This window comes from Nerophis lumbriciformis, linkage group LG28, assembly GCF_033978685.3.
Source record: "Nerophis lumbriciformis linkage group LG28, RoL_Nlum_v2.1, whole genome shotgun sequence".
NCBI lineage: Eukaryota > Metazoa > Chordata > Actinopteri > Syngnathiformes > Syngnathidae > Nerophis > Nerophis lumbriciformis.
Window position 1 is genome coordinate 20,355,312 of NC_084575.2, and position 21,895 is coordinate 20,377,206.

A 21,895-nucleotide genomic window follows, 5' to 3' on the forward strand; every position below is an offset into this window, starting at 1 on the left:
ACACCCTCCCACTCGAATGCCTCATCTCGCTCGCTCTTGCTCACTCACACGTACCAGCACTCACCGTGGAACACAGGCACACACCCACAGTGTGTACACTCACACTCACACGCACACTTCCGTTTAATTAACCAACTGTGGGGGACTTATTTTTGTATTTTTTTTTTATTAATTTTTTTTTTTTTACATCAATGAATTGCAGAGGCAGAGCAACTCATTTGGAACTGCGACGGGGGGAGTGGTTGGGGGGCTTTTCGAGGAATTTCATGTCGTACCTTCAGTGTTTTAAAATCAGCGGCATGGAAATTAAATTATTTCAAGCTTTCCAATCGGGACTGGGTTTTAGTATAAAAATGTATTAGGTGAACAGCGTGTGTCTTAATTGATTTAAGTTACGGTTGAAACTCCACTCATGAAACCCTCAATTACACATTTTGTTTCCAATTACGATACACCAACCGATCAAAAAATATACTTCCGCATATGAAACGTGTTTTCAGATACAAACTATATATATATATATATATATATATATATATATATATATATATATATATATATATATATATATATATATATATATAAATATGCATATATATATATGTGTATATATATATATATATATATATATATATATATATATATATATATATATATATACATATACATACAAACACATATATATATATATATATATATATATATATATATATATATATATATACATATACATACAAACACATATATATATATATATATATACATACAAACACATATATACATATACATATATATGTATATGTATATATGTGTGTGTATGTATATATATATATATACACATGTATGTGTGTATATATGTATGTGTATATATATATATGTATGTGTATATATATGTGTATATATATGTATATATATATATATATATATATATATATATATATATATATATATGAATGTGTGTATATTTACACATATATATATATATATATATATATATATATATATATATATATATATATATATATATATGTATGTGTATATATTTACACATATATATATATGTATGTATATATATATATATATATATATATATATATGTACGTGTATATATATATGTATGCATATATATGTATATATATGTATATGTATATATGTATTAGGGATGTCCGATAATGGCTTTTTGCCGATAACCAATATTCCGATATTGGCCAACTCTTTAATTACCGATACCAATATCAACCGATATATACAGTCGTGGAATTAACACATTCCATCCATCCATCCATTTTCTTCCACTTATCCGAGGTCGGGTCGCGGGGGCAGTAGCCTAAGCAAGGGAGCCCAGACTTCCCTCTCCCCAGCCACTTCGTCCAGCTCCTCCCGGGGGATCCCGAGGCGTTCCCAGGCCAGCCGGGAGACATAGTCTTCCCAACGTGTCCTGGGTCTTCCCCGTGGCCTCCTACCGGTCGCACGTGCCCTAAACACCTCCCTAGGGAGGCGTTCGGGTGGCATCCTGACCAGATGCCCGAACCACCTCATCTGGCTCCTCTCGATGTGGAGGAGCAGCGGCTTTACTTTGAGCTCCCCCCGGATGACAGAGCTTCTCACCCTATCTCTAAGGGAGAGCCCCGCCACCCGGCGGAGGAAACTCATTTTGGCCGCTTGTACCCGTGATCTTGTCCTTTCGGTCATAACCCAAATCTCATGACCATAGGTGAGGATGGGAACGTAGATCGACCGGTAAATTGAGAGCTTTGCCTTACGGCTCAGCTCCTTCTTCACCACAACGGATCGATACAGCGTCCGCATTACTGAAGACGCCGCACCGATCCGCCTGTCGATCTCACGATCCACTCTTCCCTCACTCGTGAACAAGACTCCGAGGTACTTGAACTCCTCCACTTGGGGCAAGATCTCCTCCCCAACCCGGAGATGGCACTCCACCCTTTTCCGGGCGAGAACCATTGACTCGGACTTGGAGGTGCTGATTCTCATCCCAGTCTTTAATATGCCTAATTTGGACAACCAGGTATGGTGAATATAAGGTACTTTTAAGAAAAATGTATCAATTAAAATAAGATAAATAAATTAAAAACATTTTCTTGAATAAAAAAGAAAGTAAAACAATACAAAACAGTTACATAGAAACTAGTAATTAATGACAATTAGTAAAATGAACTGTTAAAGGTTAGTACTATTAGTGGACCAATCATGTGTGCTTACGGACTGTATCCCTTGCAGACTGTATTGATATATATTGATATATAATGTAGGAACCAGAATATTATTAATAACAGAAAGAAACAACCCTTTTGTGTGAATGAGTGTAAATGGGGGAGGGAGTTTTTTTTGGGGTTGGTGCACTAATTGTAAGTGTATCTTGTGTTTTTTATGTTGATTTAATTAAAAGAAAAAAAAAGAAAAGAAAAAAAAAACAATACTGATACCGATAATAAAAAAACGATACCGATAATTTCCGATATTACATTTTAACGCATTTATCGGACATCTCTAATATGTATATATAATTATGAAAAAACAAATGTTTTTCAGACATTTTATCATTAGGAAAAATGTTCGGCTATAGTATAAACTTACATAGTATGTAGGGGGTCCCGGAAGAGTTAGTGCTGCAAGGGGTTCTGGGTATTTGTTCTGTTGTGTTTATGTTGTGTTACGGTGTGAATGTTCTCCCGAAATGTGTTTGTCATTCAAGTTTGGTGTGGGTTCACAGTGTGGCGCATATTTGTAACAGTGTTAAAGTTGTTTATACGGCCACCCTCAGTGTGACCTGTATGGCTGTTGACCAAGTATGCCTTGCATTCACTTGTGTTTGTGAAAAGCCGTAGATATTATGTGAGTGGGCCTGCACGCAAAGGCAGTGCCTTTAAGGTTTGTTGGTGCTCTGTACTTCTCCCTACGTCCGTGTACCACTCCGTACAGCGGCGTTTTCCAAAAAGTCATAAATGTTACTTTTTGAAACCGATACCGATAATTTCCGATATTACATTTTAAAGGATTTATCATCTCTATAGAAAACTTTTTTTTTAACAGTAAAACATTATTAAAGGGCTACTGAAATGCGATGTTCTTATTTAAACGGGGATAGCAGGTCCATTCTATGTGTCATACTTGATCATTTCGCGATATTGCCATATTTTTGCTGTAAAGATTTAGTAGAGAACATCGACGATAAAGTTTGCAACTTTTGGTTGCTGATAAAAAAGCCTTGCCTGTACCGGAAGTAGCAGACGATATGCGCGTGACGTCACAGGTTGTGGAGCTCCTCACATCTGCACATTGTTTACAATCATGGCCACCAGCAGCGAGAGCGATTCGGACCGAGAAAGCGACGATTTCCCCATTAATTTGAGCGAGGATGAAAGATTTGTGGATGCGGAAAGTGAGAGTGAAGGACTAGAGGGCAGTGGGAGCGATTCAGATAGGGAAGATGCTGTGAGGGGCGGGTGGGACCTGATTTTCAGCTGGGAATGACTAAAACAGTAAATAAACACAAGACATATATATACTCTATTAGCCACAACACAACCAGGCTTATATTTAATATGCCACAAATTAATCCCGCATAACAAACACCTCCCCCTCCCGTCCATATAACCCGCCAATACAACTCAAACACCTGCACAACACACTCAATCCCACAGCCCAAAGTACCGTTCACCTCCCCAAAGTTCATACAGCACATATATTTCCCCAAAGTCCCTAAAATTACGTACGTGACATGCACATAGCGGCACGCACGTACGGGCAAGCGATCAAATGTTTGGAAGCCGCAGCTGCATGCGTACTCACGGTACCGCGTCTGCACATCCAACTCAAAGTCCTCTTGGTAAGAGTCTCTGTTGTCCCAGTTCTCCACAGGCCAATGGTAAAGCTTGACTGTCATCTTTCGGGAAAGTAAACAATGAAACACCGGCTGTGTTTGTGTTGCTGCAGCCGCCCGCAATACACCGCTTCCCACCTACAGCTTTCTTCTTTGTTGTCTCCATTGTTCATTGAACAAATTGCCAAAGATTCACCAACACAGATGTCCAGAATACTGTGGAATTTTGCGATGAAAACAGACGACTTAATAGCTGGCCACCATGCTGTCCCAAAATGTCCTCTACAGTCCGTGACGTCACGTGCCGGCGTCATCATACAGAGACATTTTCAGCAGGATATTTCGCGCGGAATTTAAAATTGCACTTTAGTAAGCTAAGCGTCCGTATTGGCATGTGTTGCAATGTTAAGATTTCATCATTGATATATAAACTATCAGACTGCGTGGTCGGTAGTAGTGGGTTTCAGTAGGCCTTTAACACACACCGAAAAGTGGCACCGTTGAGTACATTGATTCCCAGGTTCCAGGAATTGGTACGTACGTATTTCCCACTCAGCCAGAGCTCATAGATGTGTCATATCAGCACAGAACAAGAAGAATGAAATGAGCTGATTGCCAATTACTGTTTTAAAAGTGAGGAAGGGATTTCCAGGAAAGCTTACGACACAAACAACAAACAAGAGTGTTTACGAGTGGAACAGAAAAGGTGCTTGGAGATACCACGAAACACAATCCGGTGACTTCATTTGAAATGCATAGGAAGAGAATAATAGTCAGCTCCAAACCAAAAAAAAAAAAAAATCTAATTAAAGTTAATGTTGATTAACCTGTCACTTTTCTTGACATGACGTAACAAGGGATGTAATGTCATTAAGTGGACCATCTACTGTGTGTGCTAGCGTAGCCGCAAGCTCTGTTCGGGGTGCTTGCAGTTATCTACTCATATGCTAATTTGACTGTGTTTTATTATTGACTTTATAGATATTTTGTGATGAATTTTTTTTTCTTCTATCTGGTAGTTGGCTAGCAGCGCACACGCTCTTGCTCCTGATCCTTTGGACATGAATATGAATATTTATGCCTAAAACCAGGGTCAGGTGCGTAACACCCTGTGGGGGGAAATAAAACAGCTCTGGTTACCTCTCCAAGAATCTAAAGCTCACTTACACTATATTGCCAAAAGTATTTGGCCACCTGCCTTTACTCACATATGAACTTGAAGCAGGCCCGGCCCTAACCAATCAGGCGCCCTAGGCAAGATTTTAGGTGGCGCCCCCCCACATCGGCAGTGAAGTGTATATACCAGGGGTCGGCAACTTTTACCAGTCAAAGAGCCATTTTGACCAGTTTCACAAATTATAGAAAACAATGGGAGCCGCAAAAATGTTTTGAAATTTTAAATGAAATAACACTGCATTCAAAGTTTTTTTTTTGCTTTGTGCTATGTATAACCAGGGGTCTCAGACACGTTGCCCACACCTTCAGGTGGAATTTGAAAGCTGGTGCGGCACGCGGGTTTTAAATGAATGGCGCTTGTCAGCGTCATGCATGCCGTGATGGTACAGTATGTAGCGCCCACTACACCCAGCGTGCCTGATCAGCCACACGTTGTATGGGGCTTCCGCTTGCTCACGTAGGTAACAGCAAGGCATACTTGGTCAACAACCACACAGGTCACACTGACGGTGGCGGTATAAAAAAACAAAACTTTAACACTCTTACTAATAATGCGCCACACTGTGAACCCACACCAAACAAGAATGACAAACAAATTTCGGGAGAACATCTGCGCCGTAACACAACATAAACACAACAGGACAAATACCCAGAATCCCATGCAGCCCTAACTCTTCCGGGATAATTATACACCCCCCCCCCCCCCCCCCACAGTGTGGCGCATTATTAGTAAGAGTGTTAAAGTTTTGTTTTTTTATACCGCCACCGTCAGTGTGACCTGTGTGGTTGTTGACCAAGTATGCCTTGCTGTCACGTACGTGTGCAAGCAGAAGATGTATATTGTATAACAAGTGTTGGGCTGGCACGCTGTTAATACAGATTGTAGAGGGCGCCAAATGTTGTACCATCATGGCACGCCCTTATTATAGCCGTAAGGGTGAAAATCGGTGATTATTAATCCCGAGTGTTTTCTGCGAGAGGCACTGAAATCCGGAAGTCTCACGGGAAAATTGGGGGGTTCAGCAAGTAAGCTGCTGAGCCGCATCAGAGTGATCAAAGAGCCGCATGCGGCTCCGGAGCCGCGGGTTGCCGACCCCTGGTATATACTCACAAGAAACCGAATAGCTTTGTCTTTGACCTTTTTTTTTACTTACAACTATACCTAATATATAAAGGGGTGGAAAAGTGACTATTACCTGCAGGGCAAACATTAGCTAACCAGAAGGCAATAACAATAAAAACAAAAAACACCTGCTTAAAAGATCTAATACAAATGTCCCTGAGGAATGTAAGGTGGGAGTACTGTAATTACCTAACGTTACATTATTATTTTCCATAACAATTTAGCCCCCTCCACAATATTAACCCGACGTTAAAACAGAACTAGCTATTTATTGATTAGCAATTGCCGAATCATGTAACATTAGCTTAATGCTAAAAAGCCAGGTTACTATCACATTCTGTATCAGACAAATAATTTCATGTAGGCTAATACCTACCTGCTACCTCTGTCTTTTCTCGTTTCTCCTCCTCTTCTTTTCTCTTGTTTCTTCCCTGGGCACCTGACAGTTTTGGCCGTTTTGACATCTTGTGTTGATTTTTTGATGTGTCCAACAAGAGTCATGATACGGGAAGGGAGGGGGCGTACCGTGCGGGGGGAGGGGGGGGCGTAATGTTGTAACAAATAATATTTCTATTAAATAGGCTTTACTTTGCATTTTAATCAACGTGGGATTATTTTTTGTATTTAGAAAAAATAGTATCAACTTTTTTTTTTTTTTTTCTCCAACATTTGTGGCACTGGCGTGGCGCCCCCTGATGGACGGCGCCCTTAGCATTTGCCTATACGGCCTATGCCACGGGCCGGCCCTGACTTGAAGTGCCATCCCATGGAATTGTCCAAAATGTTTTGGTATCCTGGAGCATTCAAAGTTCCTTTCACTGGAACTAAGGGGCCAAGCCCAACTCCTGAAAAACTATTACAGCTTCAACTCTTCTGGGAAGGCTGTCCACAAGGTTGCAGAGTGTGTTTATAGGAATTTTCCACCATTCTTCCAAAAGCGCATTGGTGAGGTCACACACTGATGTTGGTGGAGAAGGCCTGGCTCTCAGTCTCCGTTCTAATTCATTCCAAAGGTGCTCTATCGGGTTCAGGTCAGGACTCTGTGCAGGCCAGTCAAGTTCACCCACACCAGACTCTGTCATCCATGTCTGTATGGACCTTGCTTTGTGCACTAGAGCACAGTCATATTGGAAGAGGAAGGGGCCCGCTCTAAACTGTTCCCACAAGGTTGGGAGCATTGAATTGTCCAAAATGTTTTGGTATCCTGGAGCATTCAAAGTTTCTTTCACTGGAACTAAGGGGCCAAGCCCAACTCCTGAAAAACAACCCCACACCATAAATCCTCCTCCACCAAATTTCACACTCGGCACAATACAGTCCGAAATGTAGCGTTCTCCTGGCAACCTCCAAACCCAGACTCGTCCATCAGATTGACAGATAAAAAAGTGTGACTCATCAGTCCAGAGAAGGCGTCTTCACTGCTCTTTGATTGATTGATCGAAACTTTTATTAGTAGATTGCACAGTACAGTACATATTCCGTACAATTGACCACTAAATAGTAACACCCAAATAAGTTTTTCAACTTGTTTAAGTCGGGAGGTCCACGTTAAGTTAAAGGTTAAAGTACCAATGATTGTCACACACACACTAGATGTGGTGAAATGTGTCCTCTGCATTTGACCCATCCCCTTGTTCACCCCCTGGGAGGTGAACAAGGGAATAATTTTTGGTGATTTAACCCCCAATTCCAACCCTTGATGCTGATTGCCAAGCAGGGAGGCAATGGGTCCCATTTTGATAGTCTTTGGTATGACTTGACCGGGGTTTGAACTCACAACCTACCGATCTCAGGGCGGACACTCTAACCACTAGGCCACTGACAGTACGTCAATAAATGATAAATGGGTTGTACTTGTATAGCGCTTTTCTACCTTCAAGGTACTCAAAGCGCTTTGACACTACTTCCACATTTACCCATTCACACACACATTCACACACTGATGGAGGGAGCTGCCATGCAAGGCGCTAACATTCACTAACCCATCAGGAGCAAGGGTGAAGTGTCTTGCTCAGGACACAACGGACATGACGAGGTTGGTACTAGGTGGGGATTGAACCAGGGACCCTCGGGTCGCGGACGGCCATTCTTCCACTGCGCCACGCCGTCCCTCAATCAATTCATGTTCAGTGGCGACGTGCTTTACACCACTGCATCCAAAGCTTTGCATTGGACTTGGTGACGTGTGGCTTACATGCAGCTGCTCGGCCATGGAAACCCATTCCATGAAGGTCTCTGCGTACTGTACGTGGGCTAATTGGAAGGTCACATGAAGTTTGGAGCTCTGTAGCAACTGACTGTGCAGAAAGTCATTGCACTATTTTCTTCAGCATCCGCCGACCCCTCTCTGTCAGTTTACGTGGCCTATAGATCATCCCACTACCATCAGGGCTCAGGTACAGAACTATCAAATTCCGGAGGGCCCGCCTCAGGAAAAGCCTTATCTCTGCAGCTATAGCCGCCCTTAACAGCAGGCCCGGCCGACCTGTCTGACAAACCTGTAAATGTGTGTTGGTCATGTATGATGTCTTTTTGTTATTTTTTTTTTGTGTGATGTGTAATGTCTAGTGTTTAAATGTACGGCAGTGACAATGAATTTCCCCAAGGGCACCAATAAATCTAAATCTATACACTTGGGGGCTAACTTGCTGTTGTTCCCAAACTCTTCACTTTTCTTATAATAAAGTTGAGTTTGGAATATTTAGGAGTGAGGAAATTTCACGACTGGATTTGTTGCACGGGTGGCATCCTATGACAGTTCCACGCTGGAAATCACTGAGTGCGGCCCAATTTTTCACAAATGTTTGTATAAACAGCCTCCATGTCTAAGTGCTTGATTTTATACACCGGGCCAAGTGATTAGGGCACCTGATTCTCATCATTTGGATGGGTGGCCAAATACTTTGTATGTTTTCACAACCCAACTTTAGGTTTCCATGCCAACTGGCACACAAATAATGCACACCAGTGATTTTTTTTTAGAAGGACCCTTTGAGACCTGGCGGGCGTTTTTGTAGAATTAACACTAAAACGGCGTTATGTTCTGCAGCCCAGCTTCTCCGAGCTCGCTGGACTTTGAACCAACTCCTACGCACACACATGCGGGAACGCAAACACACAAAAGTGGCACGTGTCCTTGGCGCTCCAGCTGCACCACCAGAGACTTGCCTGGGTGACAACAATTAGCCTGCTGGGTTCAAGTAAATTGGAGCCATTTACATAATACATGCCTGCCATCGCAATTAATCCGCGGCCAATTTTAAGCAGGTATTTGTTATCTCGTCGCAACCTGTTGTTAAATCACCTACCGTTTTTTTTTTTTTTTTTTTTTGGCGTGGCACAAATCCAGAGTGATAATTCCGCACAAAGCCTTTCACTCCGGTAGGGACATGTTTTTTAATGAAAATATGGACGGCGTTCAACAAAGACAGATGCACACATTGTCAAAGTCGTGTTTACCTCCAATTGCTCAGATGGTGAACACGGGCGACGTCGTTCGTTTGATGCAAGGCTGCAATCGGCGGAGAGGGTTCTGTTTTATTCCGTTCAGTTTCGGTTTCAGTTTATTTCGGACATGCATACAATACAATGTAATGCAGTGTTGTTCAACCAGTGTGCCGTGAGATATTGCCTGGTGTGCCGTGGAAAATTATGCAAATTCACCTAACAGCATACTTGCCAACCCTCCCGGATTTTCCGGGAGACTCCCGAAATTCAGCGCCTCTCCCGAAAACCTCCCGGGGCAAATTTTCTCCCGAAAATCTCCCGAAATTCAAGCGGAGCTGGAGGCCACGCCCCCTCCTGCTCCATGCAGACCTGAGTGACGTGTTGACAGCCTGTTCACACGTCCGCTTTCCCACAATATAAACAGCTAATGATCGAGGGCGAGTTCTTGGTTTCTTATGTGGGTTTATTGTTAGGCAGTTTCATTAACGTCCTCCCAGCACGGTAACAACACACAACAACAGCAGTCAAGTTTTTGTCTACCGTAAAGCAGTTTGTCTGCCGTAAACAGCAATGTTGTGACACTTTTAAACAGGACAATGCTGCCATCTACTGTACATGCATATGTGACCCACCCATAATGTGTCACATTTTTGTGTTGATTTATTTGTTTTATTTTGTGGTTTGAATTCGTTTTTGGAGCTGTCATTACACATTTATCAGTATTCACATTGGTCAGTAGGGGGCAGTAGGGTGTTTCTTCCCAATTGAATGCTATCACCTGCAGACCGGAAGTCTCTTGTCATTCTGATGAGCGCGACTAGTCTGTGAACAATTGAAACGTCCTGTGTGCTTTTTCCTCCTGTATAACAGGTTAGTTTTGGTGAATCAACTCACTGAATAATATTCATGTGATCTTTATAAGTTTAAGTACACATTCTGATGGTGGAGCCTAACTCTAAAGTGTTTGTGAGTTGTAGTTTGTATTTGTGAATGAATCCAGTGCACAGCTGCAGTAATCAATACAAAAAGGCGACGTGAGTGCGCAATGTTTATATAGGAACTTCTGATCCTAATTCAGACTCCCAAATTAGAGCTCCCGTTTTCTTATTGATTTTATAATATATATTTGTATAATGTGTGTGTTCTGAAATAGTGACAGAGAATAGAACAAGGATGGACAATTCAACCCTTAACTCAACAATGAGTAGATGAGTGTTATGTGTGTGTATATGTGTAAATAAATTAACGCTGAAATTCAAGTATTTCTTTTATTTATATATATATATATATATATATATATATATATATATATATATATATATATATATATATATATATATATATATATATGTAATAAAAAATATAAATATAGCTAGAATTCACTGAAAGTCAAGTATTTCTTATATATATATATCTTAACCACGCCCCCAACCACGCCCCCGCCCCACCCCCAACCACGCCCCTCCCCCCACCCACCACCTCCCGAAATCGGAGGTCTCAAGGTTGGCAAGTATGCCTAACAGGTCCAAAAAATATTTTTGCAAATCAATAATTATAATCTGCAAATAATGTGCCGTTGCTTAGTGTCTGTGCTGTGTAAAACTTGGCAGGGTAAGTAAGTAATACTCCATGTCAGTAGGTGACAGCAGGTAGTTGCTTTGTAAAAGTCTGAATGTGTCGGGTGAGATGAGGATGTGTGTGGGTGTTGTGATCCCAATATGCAGACCACAGCGGAAGGCAGCGTGCAGGTAAAAAGGTATGTACCGTATTTTTCGGACTATAAGTCGCAGTTGTTTTCATCGTTTGGCCGGGCTCCAGTGCGACTTATATATGTTTTTTTCCTTTTTTTATTATGCATTTTCGGCAGGTGCGACTTATACTCCGAAAAATACGGTAATGCTTAAACCAAAAAATTAACGAAAGGGAAAGGAAAAGGCAATGGCTATGCAAAACGAAACTAAAACTGAACTGGCTACAAAGTAAACAGAAACAGAATGCTGGACGACAGCAAAAACTTACGGCGTCCACAAAAGTGCCTCCGTACATGACATGACAATCAACGATGTCCACACAAAGAAGGATAAGCAACAACGTGAATAGCCTTGCTTGCTAACACAAAGGAGGTGCGCGGAACAGCGCTCAAAGGAAGACATGAAACTGCTACAGGAAAACACCAACAAAACAGGAAGGGCCACCAAAATAACAGCGCAAGACAAGAACTAAAGCACTACACACAGGAAAACACCAACAAACTCCGAATAAGGCAGGACGACCTGGTGGAGTTACATTTTTTATGCATTTTTTTACGAAAAAAATGTGCCTTGCCTCAAAAAAAGTTGAAAAACACTGATGTAATGCATCACACAATTCCAGTTGTTTCATTACGGCACGTCCGAAAAGGAGCAGGAAGAAGCGGAGCTTATTTAATCCTACCCCTTTTCATACCATAGCAATTGTATCCCATTTCCTTGTCCTCTGTAATAGAACAGTGACTAAATAATTCATAAATAAATAGTATACCATAGTAAGCAAACAAATATTAAATACATAAATAATCTTTGTGTTATGATCCATTGCCCGGATCATGTTCTGTTTGGTTTTGGACTCCCTCAGTTCCTGTTTTGTGCACCCCTGGGTTTGTTTTCTGATACCATGGTTGCAGCTGCCTCTGATTAGTGTCTGGGATGCTCATCTGCTGCCAGGCACTAATCAGAGTGCTATTTATTCACGGTGCTCGCCACACACTGTCTGGCTTCCTAGTTTGAAACACGCAACAGTTATCGACGGTGTTTTGATTCCTTTTGTATGCTATCTCCCACGCTAGCACCCTTGGCTTTGCCACCCATGCTATAAGCATGCTTTTGTTTTTTCCTGCCTGATTTGTTGTTGAAATAAATCATTTCCTACCTTCACGCTGTGTCCGGAGTCCGTCTGCATCTTGGGAGAACGACCCCCACATCACATTGCGACCCGATCATTAAATTTGTCTCAATTTTAAAAAAAGGGTTCATCCAAATTCTTGTTCTGTGTACTTTGTGAACACTTGTAGTTTGAACAGTCTCTTAAACGGAATCATATTGGTGCTGTGTTTGATTTCTTTGCCTAATCCATTCCATAATTTAATTCCACATACTGATATACTAAAGATTTTAAGTGTTGTACGTGCATACAAATGTTTTAAATTAGATTTTCCTCTAAGGTTATATTTCTTCCATTTTGTTGAGAAGAATTGTTGTACATTCTTGAGTAGCAGGTTATAGTTTGCTTGGTGCATAATTTTAGCTATTTGCAAATGCACCAAATTGCTGAATTTCAATAATTGTAATTTAATAAGTAAAGGGTTTGAATGTTCTTTATATCCAACATTTTGTATTTGCGGAAGTCGCTTCCTAGCGGTCCCACTGTCACACGGCACCGGAGCCAAGCGTGCATGTTCAACAAGGTTTTAAAGGGGAACATTATCACAATTTCAGAATTGTTAAAACCATTAAAAATCAGTTCCCAGTGGCTTATTATATTTTTCGAAGTTTTTTTCAAAATTTTACCCATCACGCAATATCCCTAAAAAAAGCTTCAAAGTGCCTGATTTTAACCATCGTTATAAACACCCGTCCATTTTCCTGTGACGTCACATAGTGATGCCAACACAAACAAACATGGCGGAAAGAACAGCAAGCTATAGCGACATTAGCTCGGATTTAGACTCGGATTTCAGCAGCTTAAGCGATTCAACAGATTACGAATGTATTGAAACGGATGGTTGTAGTGTGGAGGCAGGTAGCGAAAACGAAATTGAAGAAGAAACTGAAGCTATTGAGCCATATCGGTTTGAACAGTATGCAAGCGAAACCGACGAAAACGACACGACAGCCAGCAACACGGGAGAAAGCGAGGACGAATTCGGCGATCGCCTTCTAACCAACGATTGGTATGTGTTTGTTTGGCATTAAAGGAAACTAACAACTATGAACTAGGTTTACAGCATATGAAATACATTTGGCAACAACATGCACTTTGAGAGTGCAGACAGCCCAATTTTCATCAATTAATATATTCTGTAGACATACCCTCATCCGCGCTCTTTTCCTGAAAGCTGATCTGTCCAGTTTTGGAGTTGATGTCAGCAGGCTAGGGAAGCTAGGGTCGATAGGGGGTTTAGCTCACTGGTCTGCGGGAACAAACTGCCGCCATTGCTTGCCGTGCTACCGAGGTCCTTTGTCCCTGAATTGCTCACACACTCCGGCAGATTCAATGGGGGTCTGGCGGAAGATTTATTTGACTTTATCGTTGGAAATGCATCTGCTTTGAGTGTCGCAGGATATCCACACATTTTTGCCATCTCTGTCGTAGCATAGCTTTCGTCGGTAAAGTGTGCGGAACAAACGTCCAATTTCTTGCCACTTTCGCATCTTTGGGCCACTGGTGCAACTTGAATCCGTCCCTGTTCGTGTTGTTACACCCTCCGACAACACACCGACGAGGCATGATGTCTCCAAGGTACGGAAAACAGTCAAAAAAACGGAAAATTATGTTTGAGAAAATGGCGGATTGCTTCCCGATGTGACGCCACGTTGTGACGTCATCGCTCCGAGAGCGAATATTAGAAAGGCGTTTAATTCGCCAAAATTCACACATTTAGAGTTCGGAAATCGGCTAAAAAAATATATGGTATTTTTTCTGCAACATCAAGGTATATATTGACGCTTACATAGGTCTGGTGATAATGTTCCCCTTTAATGATAATGGTTTTTCCCAACAAACGTTTTCTCTCCCAGAACGTGACTTTCAGCCACGTCTGTATTCTCTCTCCCTCGCTGCTCCCGACTGCTTACTGTTAAAGACAACAGATGATTAGACAACTCGTACCACCTGGGAAATCTAATCACTTGCCAGATGTGTCTCGCCGTCAGCACTGCCACACCCCCGTCTGATGGTGCTCTGTTTTCAGCACCATGGACAGAGGCGGTGACCTTTGCTCCTGCAGGCGCGCTGGTCACACTCTCCCTCCACTGTATTATTCTAATTTATCTTTTTTTGTGACACAGTTAGTGAATGAAGCGCACATTTGTAGTTGTTTCCCCATATTTCTACACAATAACTCAGTGAGCAGTAGAGAATATTAAGTGATTTTTGGTCTAGAACAGTGGTTCTTAACCTTAATGGAGGTACCGAACCCCAGCAGTTTCATATGTGCATTCACCGAACCCTTCTATAGTGAAAAAAATATATATGTATATATTTTTTCAAATTTAAGACAGTTATATTATTTTTGGTAACACTTTAGTATGGGTAACATATTTTAAGTAACAAAGACTTCATTAAGAGTTATTTGGACACTAGGGGAACATATTCTAAGTAACAAAGACTTAATTTAGAGTTATTTGGACACTAGGGGAACATATTCTAAGTAACAAAGACTTAATTTAGAGTTATTTGGACACACAGGGAACGCATTCTAAGTAACAAATACTTAATTTAGAGTTATTTGGACACTAGAGGAACATAATCTAAGTAACAAAGACTTAATTTAGAGTTAATTGGACACTAGGGGAACATATTCTAAGTAACAAAGACTTAATTTAGAGTTATTTGGACACTAGGGGAACATATTCTAAGTAACAAAGACTTCATTTAGAGTTATTTGGACACTCAGGGAACACATTCTAAGTAACAAAGACTAAATGTAGAGTTACTTGGACACTAGCGGGAACATATTCTAAGTAACAAAGACTTAATTTAGAGTTATTTGGACACTCAGGGAACACATTCTAAGTAACAAAGACTTAATTTAGAGTTATTTGGACAATAGGGGAACATATTCTAAGTAACACAGACTTAATTTAGAGTTATTTGGACACTCAGGGAACACATTCTAAGTAACACAGACTAAATTTAGAGTTACTTGGACACTAGGGGGAACATATTCTAAGTAACAAAGACTTAATTTAGAGTTATTTGGACACTCAGGGAACACATTCTAAGTAACAAAGACTTCATTTAGAGTTATTTGGACACTAGGGGAACACATTCTAAGTAACAAAGACTAAATTTAGAGTTACTTGGACACTAGGGGGAACATATTCTAAGTAACAAAGACTTCATTTAGAGTTATTTGGACACTCAGGGAACACATTCTAAGTAACAAAGACTAAATTTAGAGTTACTTGGACACTAGGGGAAACATATTCTAAGTAACAAAAACTTAATTTAGAGTTATTTGGACACTCAGGGAACGCATTCTAAGTAACAAAGACTTAATTTAGAGTTATTTGGACACTAGGGAAACATATTCTAAGTAACAAAGACTTAATTTAGAGTTATGTGGACACTAGGGGAACATATTCTAAGTAACAAAGACTTAATTTAGAGTTATTTGGACACTCGGGGAACAGATTCTAAGTAACAAAGACTTCATTTAGAGTTATTTGGACACTAGGGGAACATATTCTATGTAACAAAGACTTAATTTAGAGTTTTTTGGACACTAGGGGAACATATTCTAAGTAACCTAGACTTAATTTAGAGTTTTTTGGACACTAGGGGAACATATTCTAAGTAACACAGACTTAATTTAGAGTTTTTTGGACACTAGGAGAACATATTCTAAGTAACAAAGACTTAATTTAGAGTTATTTGGTTAGGGTTAGGGTCAGGGTTAGAGGATTAGAGTTATAAGGCCATGCCGAATAAGGCATTAATAAGTACTTAATAATGACTAGTTAAGAGACAATATGTTACTAATTTGCATGTTAATAAGCACCTAATTAATGGTGAGTATGTTCCTCATACTAAAGTGTTACCATGTTTTATTACTGGTGCATAAAATGAACCGTGCATGAACATCACCTTGTTCAAAGAACAAAACCAACACAGTGCATAAACTCACAACAAATTACACACCTGCAAATCAGTCTGACTTCCGCTGTTGCCGTATCCGTAATACGCCGATAGGGATAAGTTTTTATTTACACGATGAGTCAGGTGTGTCTTGACCTCCGACTCACCGAACCCCTAGGGTTCGATCGAACCCAGGTTAAGAACCACTGGTCTAGAACATGTTTTGCTTTACTAGCCCGCTGTTTGGGTGCTACTTTTGACTGGAAGCTGAACAATAAATTAAAAAGATGGCTTGATAAAATAGCTGGCTGTGTAAAATTCTTCAGACTGGATTTTTTTTTTGTGTGTGTGTGAAAAATCTCTCTGCCATGCCTCATAACGGGAGTTCTATTGCCTGGGTGATTTATGAAATCAATTTGTCTTTTTTTATCAGCAGCCAGAGTTTGAGATATGATCACAGCACATGCGTTTCAACTTGGTGTTTGTGTGTCTTAACACGGCGGGCATGCTGAAAACACCCATCATTCATTCTCGGCACGCGTGCTACTGCACCACGCTGTGAATCATGTGACGGGATGATGATGCATTGGGTGTTGATTAAATTTGGCACTAGGATGAAATTGTCGTGTCTGGGATGCCGTCAGTCTGTGGTGGTGAAATGGCATATTCGTGTCAGCTGTCACTAGAATATCTACTCTGATGCACTCGTCATGTCGTGCGTTTCCATACATCTGCAATATTTACAAATGTATTCTCTGTACGAGCAGAATGGAGCGCACCTTAATCAATCAGGGGTTGAGCTGGATGGCTTAGTTCCCACTAAATCTATGCTTGAGGCTTAGTAAGTACCGTCTGGGGAAGCTCCCTTTCTGCTGAAGCATGACTGTGCACAGAGCTACTTTCATAAAGACATGCTTAGAGATTGGTGTGGGAACACTTGGAAGCCCTGTTTTTTGGTACTAAACTAGTCAAGTGATTAGGTGCCACACCTCTTCTGGATGAATTAACAGATACACTATATTGCCAAAAGTATTTGGCCACCAGCCTTGACTCACATATGAACTTGAAGTGCCATCCCGTTCCTAACCCATAGGGTTCAATATGATGTCGGTCCACCTTTTGCAGCTATTACAGCTTCAACTCTTCTGGGAAGGCTGTCCACAAGGTTGCGGAGTGTGTTTATAGGAATATTCCACCATTCTTCCAAAAGCGCATTGGTGAGGTCACACACTGATGTTGGTCGAGAAGGCCTGGCTCTCAGTCTCCGTTCTAATTCATCCCAAATGTGCTCTATCGGGTTCAAGTCAGGACTCTGTGCAGTGTTAACGATAAAGATAAAGAAAAAAAAGCTAAATAATTTCATAGCTATATCATAACAAAAACTAGGGATGTCTGATAATATCGGACTACCGATATTATCGGCCGATAAATGCTTAAAATGTAATATTGGAAATTATCGGTATCGGTTTCAAAAAGTAAAATTTATGATTTTTTTAAAACGCCGCTGTGTACACGGACGTAGGAAGAAAAGAAACCTCAACCCCCCTCAACCCCGCCCACCTCAACCTCCTCATGCTCTCTCAGGGAGAGCATGTCCCAAATTCCAAGCTGCTGTTTTGAGGCATATTAAAAAAATAATGCACTTTGTGACTTCAATAATAAATATGGCAGTGCCATGTTGGCATTTTTTTCCATAACTTGAGTTGATTTATTTTGTAAAACCTTGTTACATTGTTTAATGCATCCAGCGGGGCATCACAACAAAATTAGGCATAATAATGTGTTAATTCCACAACTGTATATATCGGTTGATATCGGTATCTGTAATTAAGAGTTGGACAATATCGGGATATCGGCAAAAAAGCCATAATCGGATATCTCTATTTGTAACATTTATTTTCATAGCAATTTAGCAATTTTACAGTGTGCCTGTTGATGATATACATCATGTCAAATTACTCAAGTATTGAAAAAATATCGATATTTTGATTTGCAAATCGATGTTAGAGCGTAACGATCTGGTATCGGCGGTATCGATATTTCAGTATCGATCTGCACATACTGTACACAAATTTTAGGCAAATATAATTTCACCCTTTTGGTAAGCTACTCAAAATCCACTGGCGAGCTACCGGTAGCTTAAGAGGTACTGTTTGGAGATCCCTGATATAATACATAAACACAACTGAATTTAACACTTAATTTACCCCATAAACATATAAAATATGCTCTAAAATAAGTTGTTTTTTAAATTGTTTTAAACCGCAGCATAGTGTAGCCCCGGTATTTGAAGCGCGATGTAGCAAGAGACAACTATATTTTGAGTTGTTACTAGGGTTGTACTGTATTAGTATAATATTGCGATACTAATTAATCATATTCGGTACTACACCGCCTCTGAAAAGTACCAGTCCGCCACCCCCCTTCACTACACACCGTAGCTCACCTGCGTCAAAATGTAAACAAACGGCATTGGTGGATCGACACCTAACATCCACTGTAGTGATACCAAGTACAGTAGCGTATCTAGTCGATACTACTATGATTACGTCGATATTTTTTGGCATCACAACATTTTCTTTAGTTTTTTTTTAAATGTATATTATGTTTATAAACTCAGGAAATATGTCCCTGGACACATAAGGACTTTGAATATGATCAATGTATGATCCTGTAACGACTTGGTATCGGATGGATACCCAAATTTGTGGTATCATCCAAAACTAATGTAAAGTATCCAAACAACAGAAGAATAAGTGATTTTTACATTTTAACAGAAGTGTAGATAGAACATGTTAAAAGTAAAAGTAAGCAGATATTAACAGTAAATGAACAAGTAGATTCATATTTTATTTTATACCACTTGTCCTTAATAATTTTGACAAAATAATAGAATAATAAATGACACAATATGTTACTGCATATGTCAGCAACTAAATTAGGAGCCTTTGTTTGTTTACCTACTACTAAAAGACAAGTTGTCTTGTATGTTTACTATTTTATTTAAGGACAAACTTGCAATAATAAACATATGTTGTCAGGCTTGGACAAAGGAAGGAACTCAGATGCAGAGATGGGATTCTAAATAAAGCTTTTATTTTGAAAAACTCTTTAAGCCTCCAGAGCAGAGTAAATTCAAATACTATGAATCACAACAATAGATAGCGAAAAAATGTTCCAAAAGGGAAAAACCGAACATCACTCCAAAAGGAGGAAATACAAAAATAAGGACAATTATAATTAGCACCGTATCTGCTATCAAAAACTTTAACAAAAAACACTCCAACAGGAGGAAGAAAATAATGACTATAAAACTTACTACTCTAATAAATGTAAACAAAAAATCACTCAAAAACTTTGAGGAAAGATCATTAGGTAAAAATGATAACTCACCACTGCGGTAGAAAAAAGGCTATATAACAAAAGTCGCTCTGAGGGAGGAGAAAAAGTTAATTTAAAATTACAGCGTGGGATATTCTGGAAGCAAGGACGTAGACGTGGGACAAGGCAAGGCATGGACATGAACATGAACTTGGAACGCAAGACAGGCACGAAAGCTCGAGACAATCTGGCACAGAACAAGGGGAGGCATGGGCTTATATGGAACATGAGGGTAATGGGAAACAGGTGGAAACAATCAAGGGTCAGGAATGACGTCAGACTGGTGACACAAAAGGAAAAACCCGTGATCTGAAACAAGAGGAGTTGCTTTTCAAAATAAAACATGTAAATCACAAGACAGAAAAAAACCAAGACAAGACTTCCCTCACCGCGGTGTGACATATGTTTAATGTACCGTACATTTTTTTTGTTAAAATAAGGCCAATAATGCAATTTTCTGTGGTCCCCTTTATTTAGAAATGTACCAAAAAGTATTGAAATAATTTTGGTATCATAACAACACTACTTGTTACAATGATTTTGGTGATGGAAACAGGCACATAGACACCAAGAGCACCATGCCATGGGCCTCAAACTGCGCTGAGCAAAACAACACCAAGTGCAGGCGGACCAGTCAGCCTAACACCCGTTGGACCTACTCCATGTGTTCCCAGGAGAAGTTCAGAGAAATTCTGTTTTGACATCGCTATCTGTCTAGTTTGGAAAGAAGAATGATACAAAAGAGAATTAGGCTCCCCCGTGTATGTGGTTCAGAAAGAAGATAAGCAGTTCATTTTGCCGGAGATGTCAAACGGGAGGAATCATAAGTGACAGCAAAAGGGATGAGATATTTCAAGATACGTTTTGATGGGTGCAGGTTAATCTTAAAATGTGTCAAGGATTTGCGAAACCCTCGTGGAGTAAATCTCACTTTGATGTTCTCTAATTCTGTAACCTCTCTCTCTCTCCCTGTCTCTCCACAGTGAAGTTTGAAGACTGCCAGCACAGCAAAGAGGTGGGCTTTGTTAGTAGCGACCCCAACTTCAGTGTGAGGCCCGATGGGACCGTGTATGCCGAGCAGGAGTTGTCCAACCTTTCAGAACCCATCCAGTTCATGGTGACAGCCCGGGAACTCTTTGACCCGCACATCTGGGAGACCACTGTTAAGCTGGCACCAGCTGGACACCCCCACTCTTTACCCCTGACAAAGGTACCCATATGTCTATACCAGGGGTCGGCAACCCAAAATGTTAAAAGAGCCTTAATGGACCAAGAATACAAAAACAAAGCTGTCTGGAGCCGCAAAAAATTAAAAGCCATATTACATACAGATAGTGTGTCATGAGATATAAATTGAATTAAGAGGACTTAAAGGAAACTAAATGACCTCAAATATAGCTACAAATGAGGCATAATGATGCAATATGTACATATAGCTAGCCTAAATAGCATGTTAGCATCGATTAGCTCGCAGTCATGCAGTGACCAAATATGTCTGATTAGCACTCCACACAAGTCAATAACATCAACAAAACTCACCTTTGTGGATTCATGCACAACGTTAAAAGTTTGGTGGACAACATGAGACAGAAAAAGAAGTGGCATAAAACACGTCCTAGAAAGTCGCAGAAAGATATACATGTAAACAAACTAAGGTGAGTTCAAGGACTGCAAAAATTAGTAGGACAAAACGGCGCGCGCCAAATACTGGAATCAGTGAAGCATGTTTAATATAAACAGTGTGCTTTATAACAATTAGGGAGGTTTGTGTCATGTTTGTCCTCCTACAGAAACCATATTAAAACAAAAAAGTGTTTTTTTTCCCCTCAACTTTTTCCATTTTTCATACATTTTTGAAAAAGCTCCAGAGAGCCACTAGGGCGGCGTTAAGGAGCCGTATCTAGAGCTGCGGGTTGCCGACCCCTGGTCTATACCCTTCATTATGCAAGGAACCATATTTGATAGTCAACATTTACCCGCATCATCACAATATTTCCCACAGTCAATGAACAGAAACAATAGTATGTCATTAGTAGGTGTGGGAGTAGGGATGGGTACATTTCATTTAACCTACTCAGTGGCCTAGT

General features: G+C 40.4%; 1 protein-coding gene across 3 annotated transcripts in view; it reads left to right on the forward strand.

The window, feature by feature from the left end:
• Window positions 1-21,895, forward strand: part of cdh4 (cadherin 4, type 1, R-cadherin (retinal)) — a 651,213-nt gene that overhangs the window by 357,870 nt on the left and 271,448 nt on the right. For all 3 annotated transcript variants that reach the window (XM_061923832.2, XM_061923834.2, XM_061923835.2), the window contains one exon: window positions 20,792-21,018. In XM_061923832.2, coding sequence (XP_061779816.2) covers window positions 20,792-21,018 — 227 coding nt within the window. The remainder of the gene's footprint in view (window positions 1-20,791; window positions 21,019-21,895) is intronic.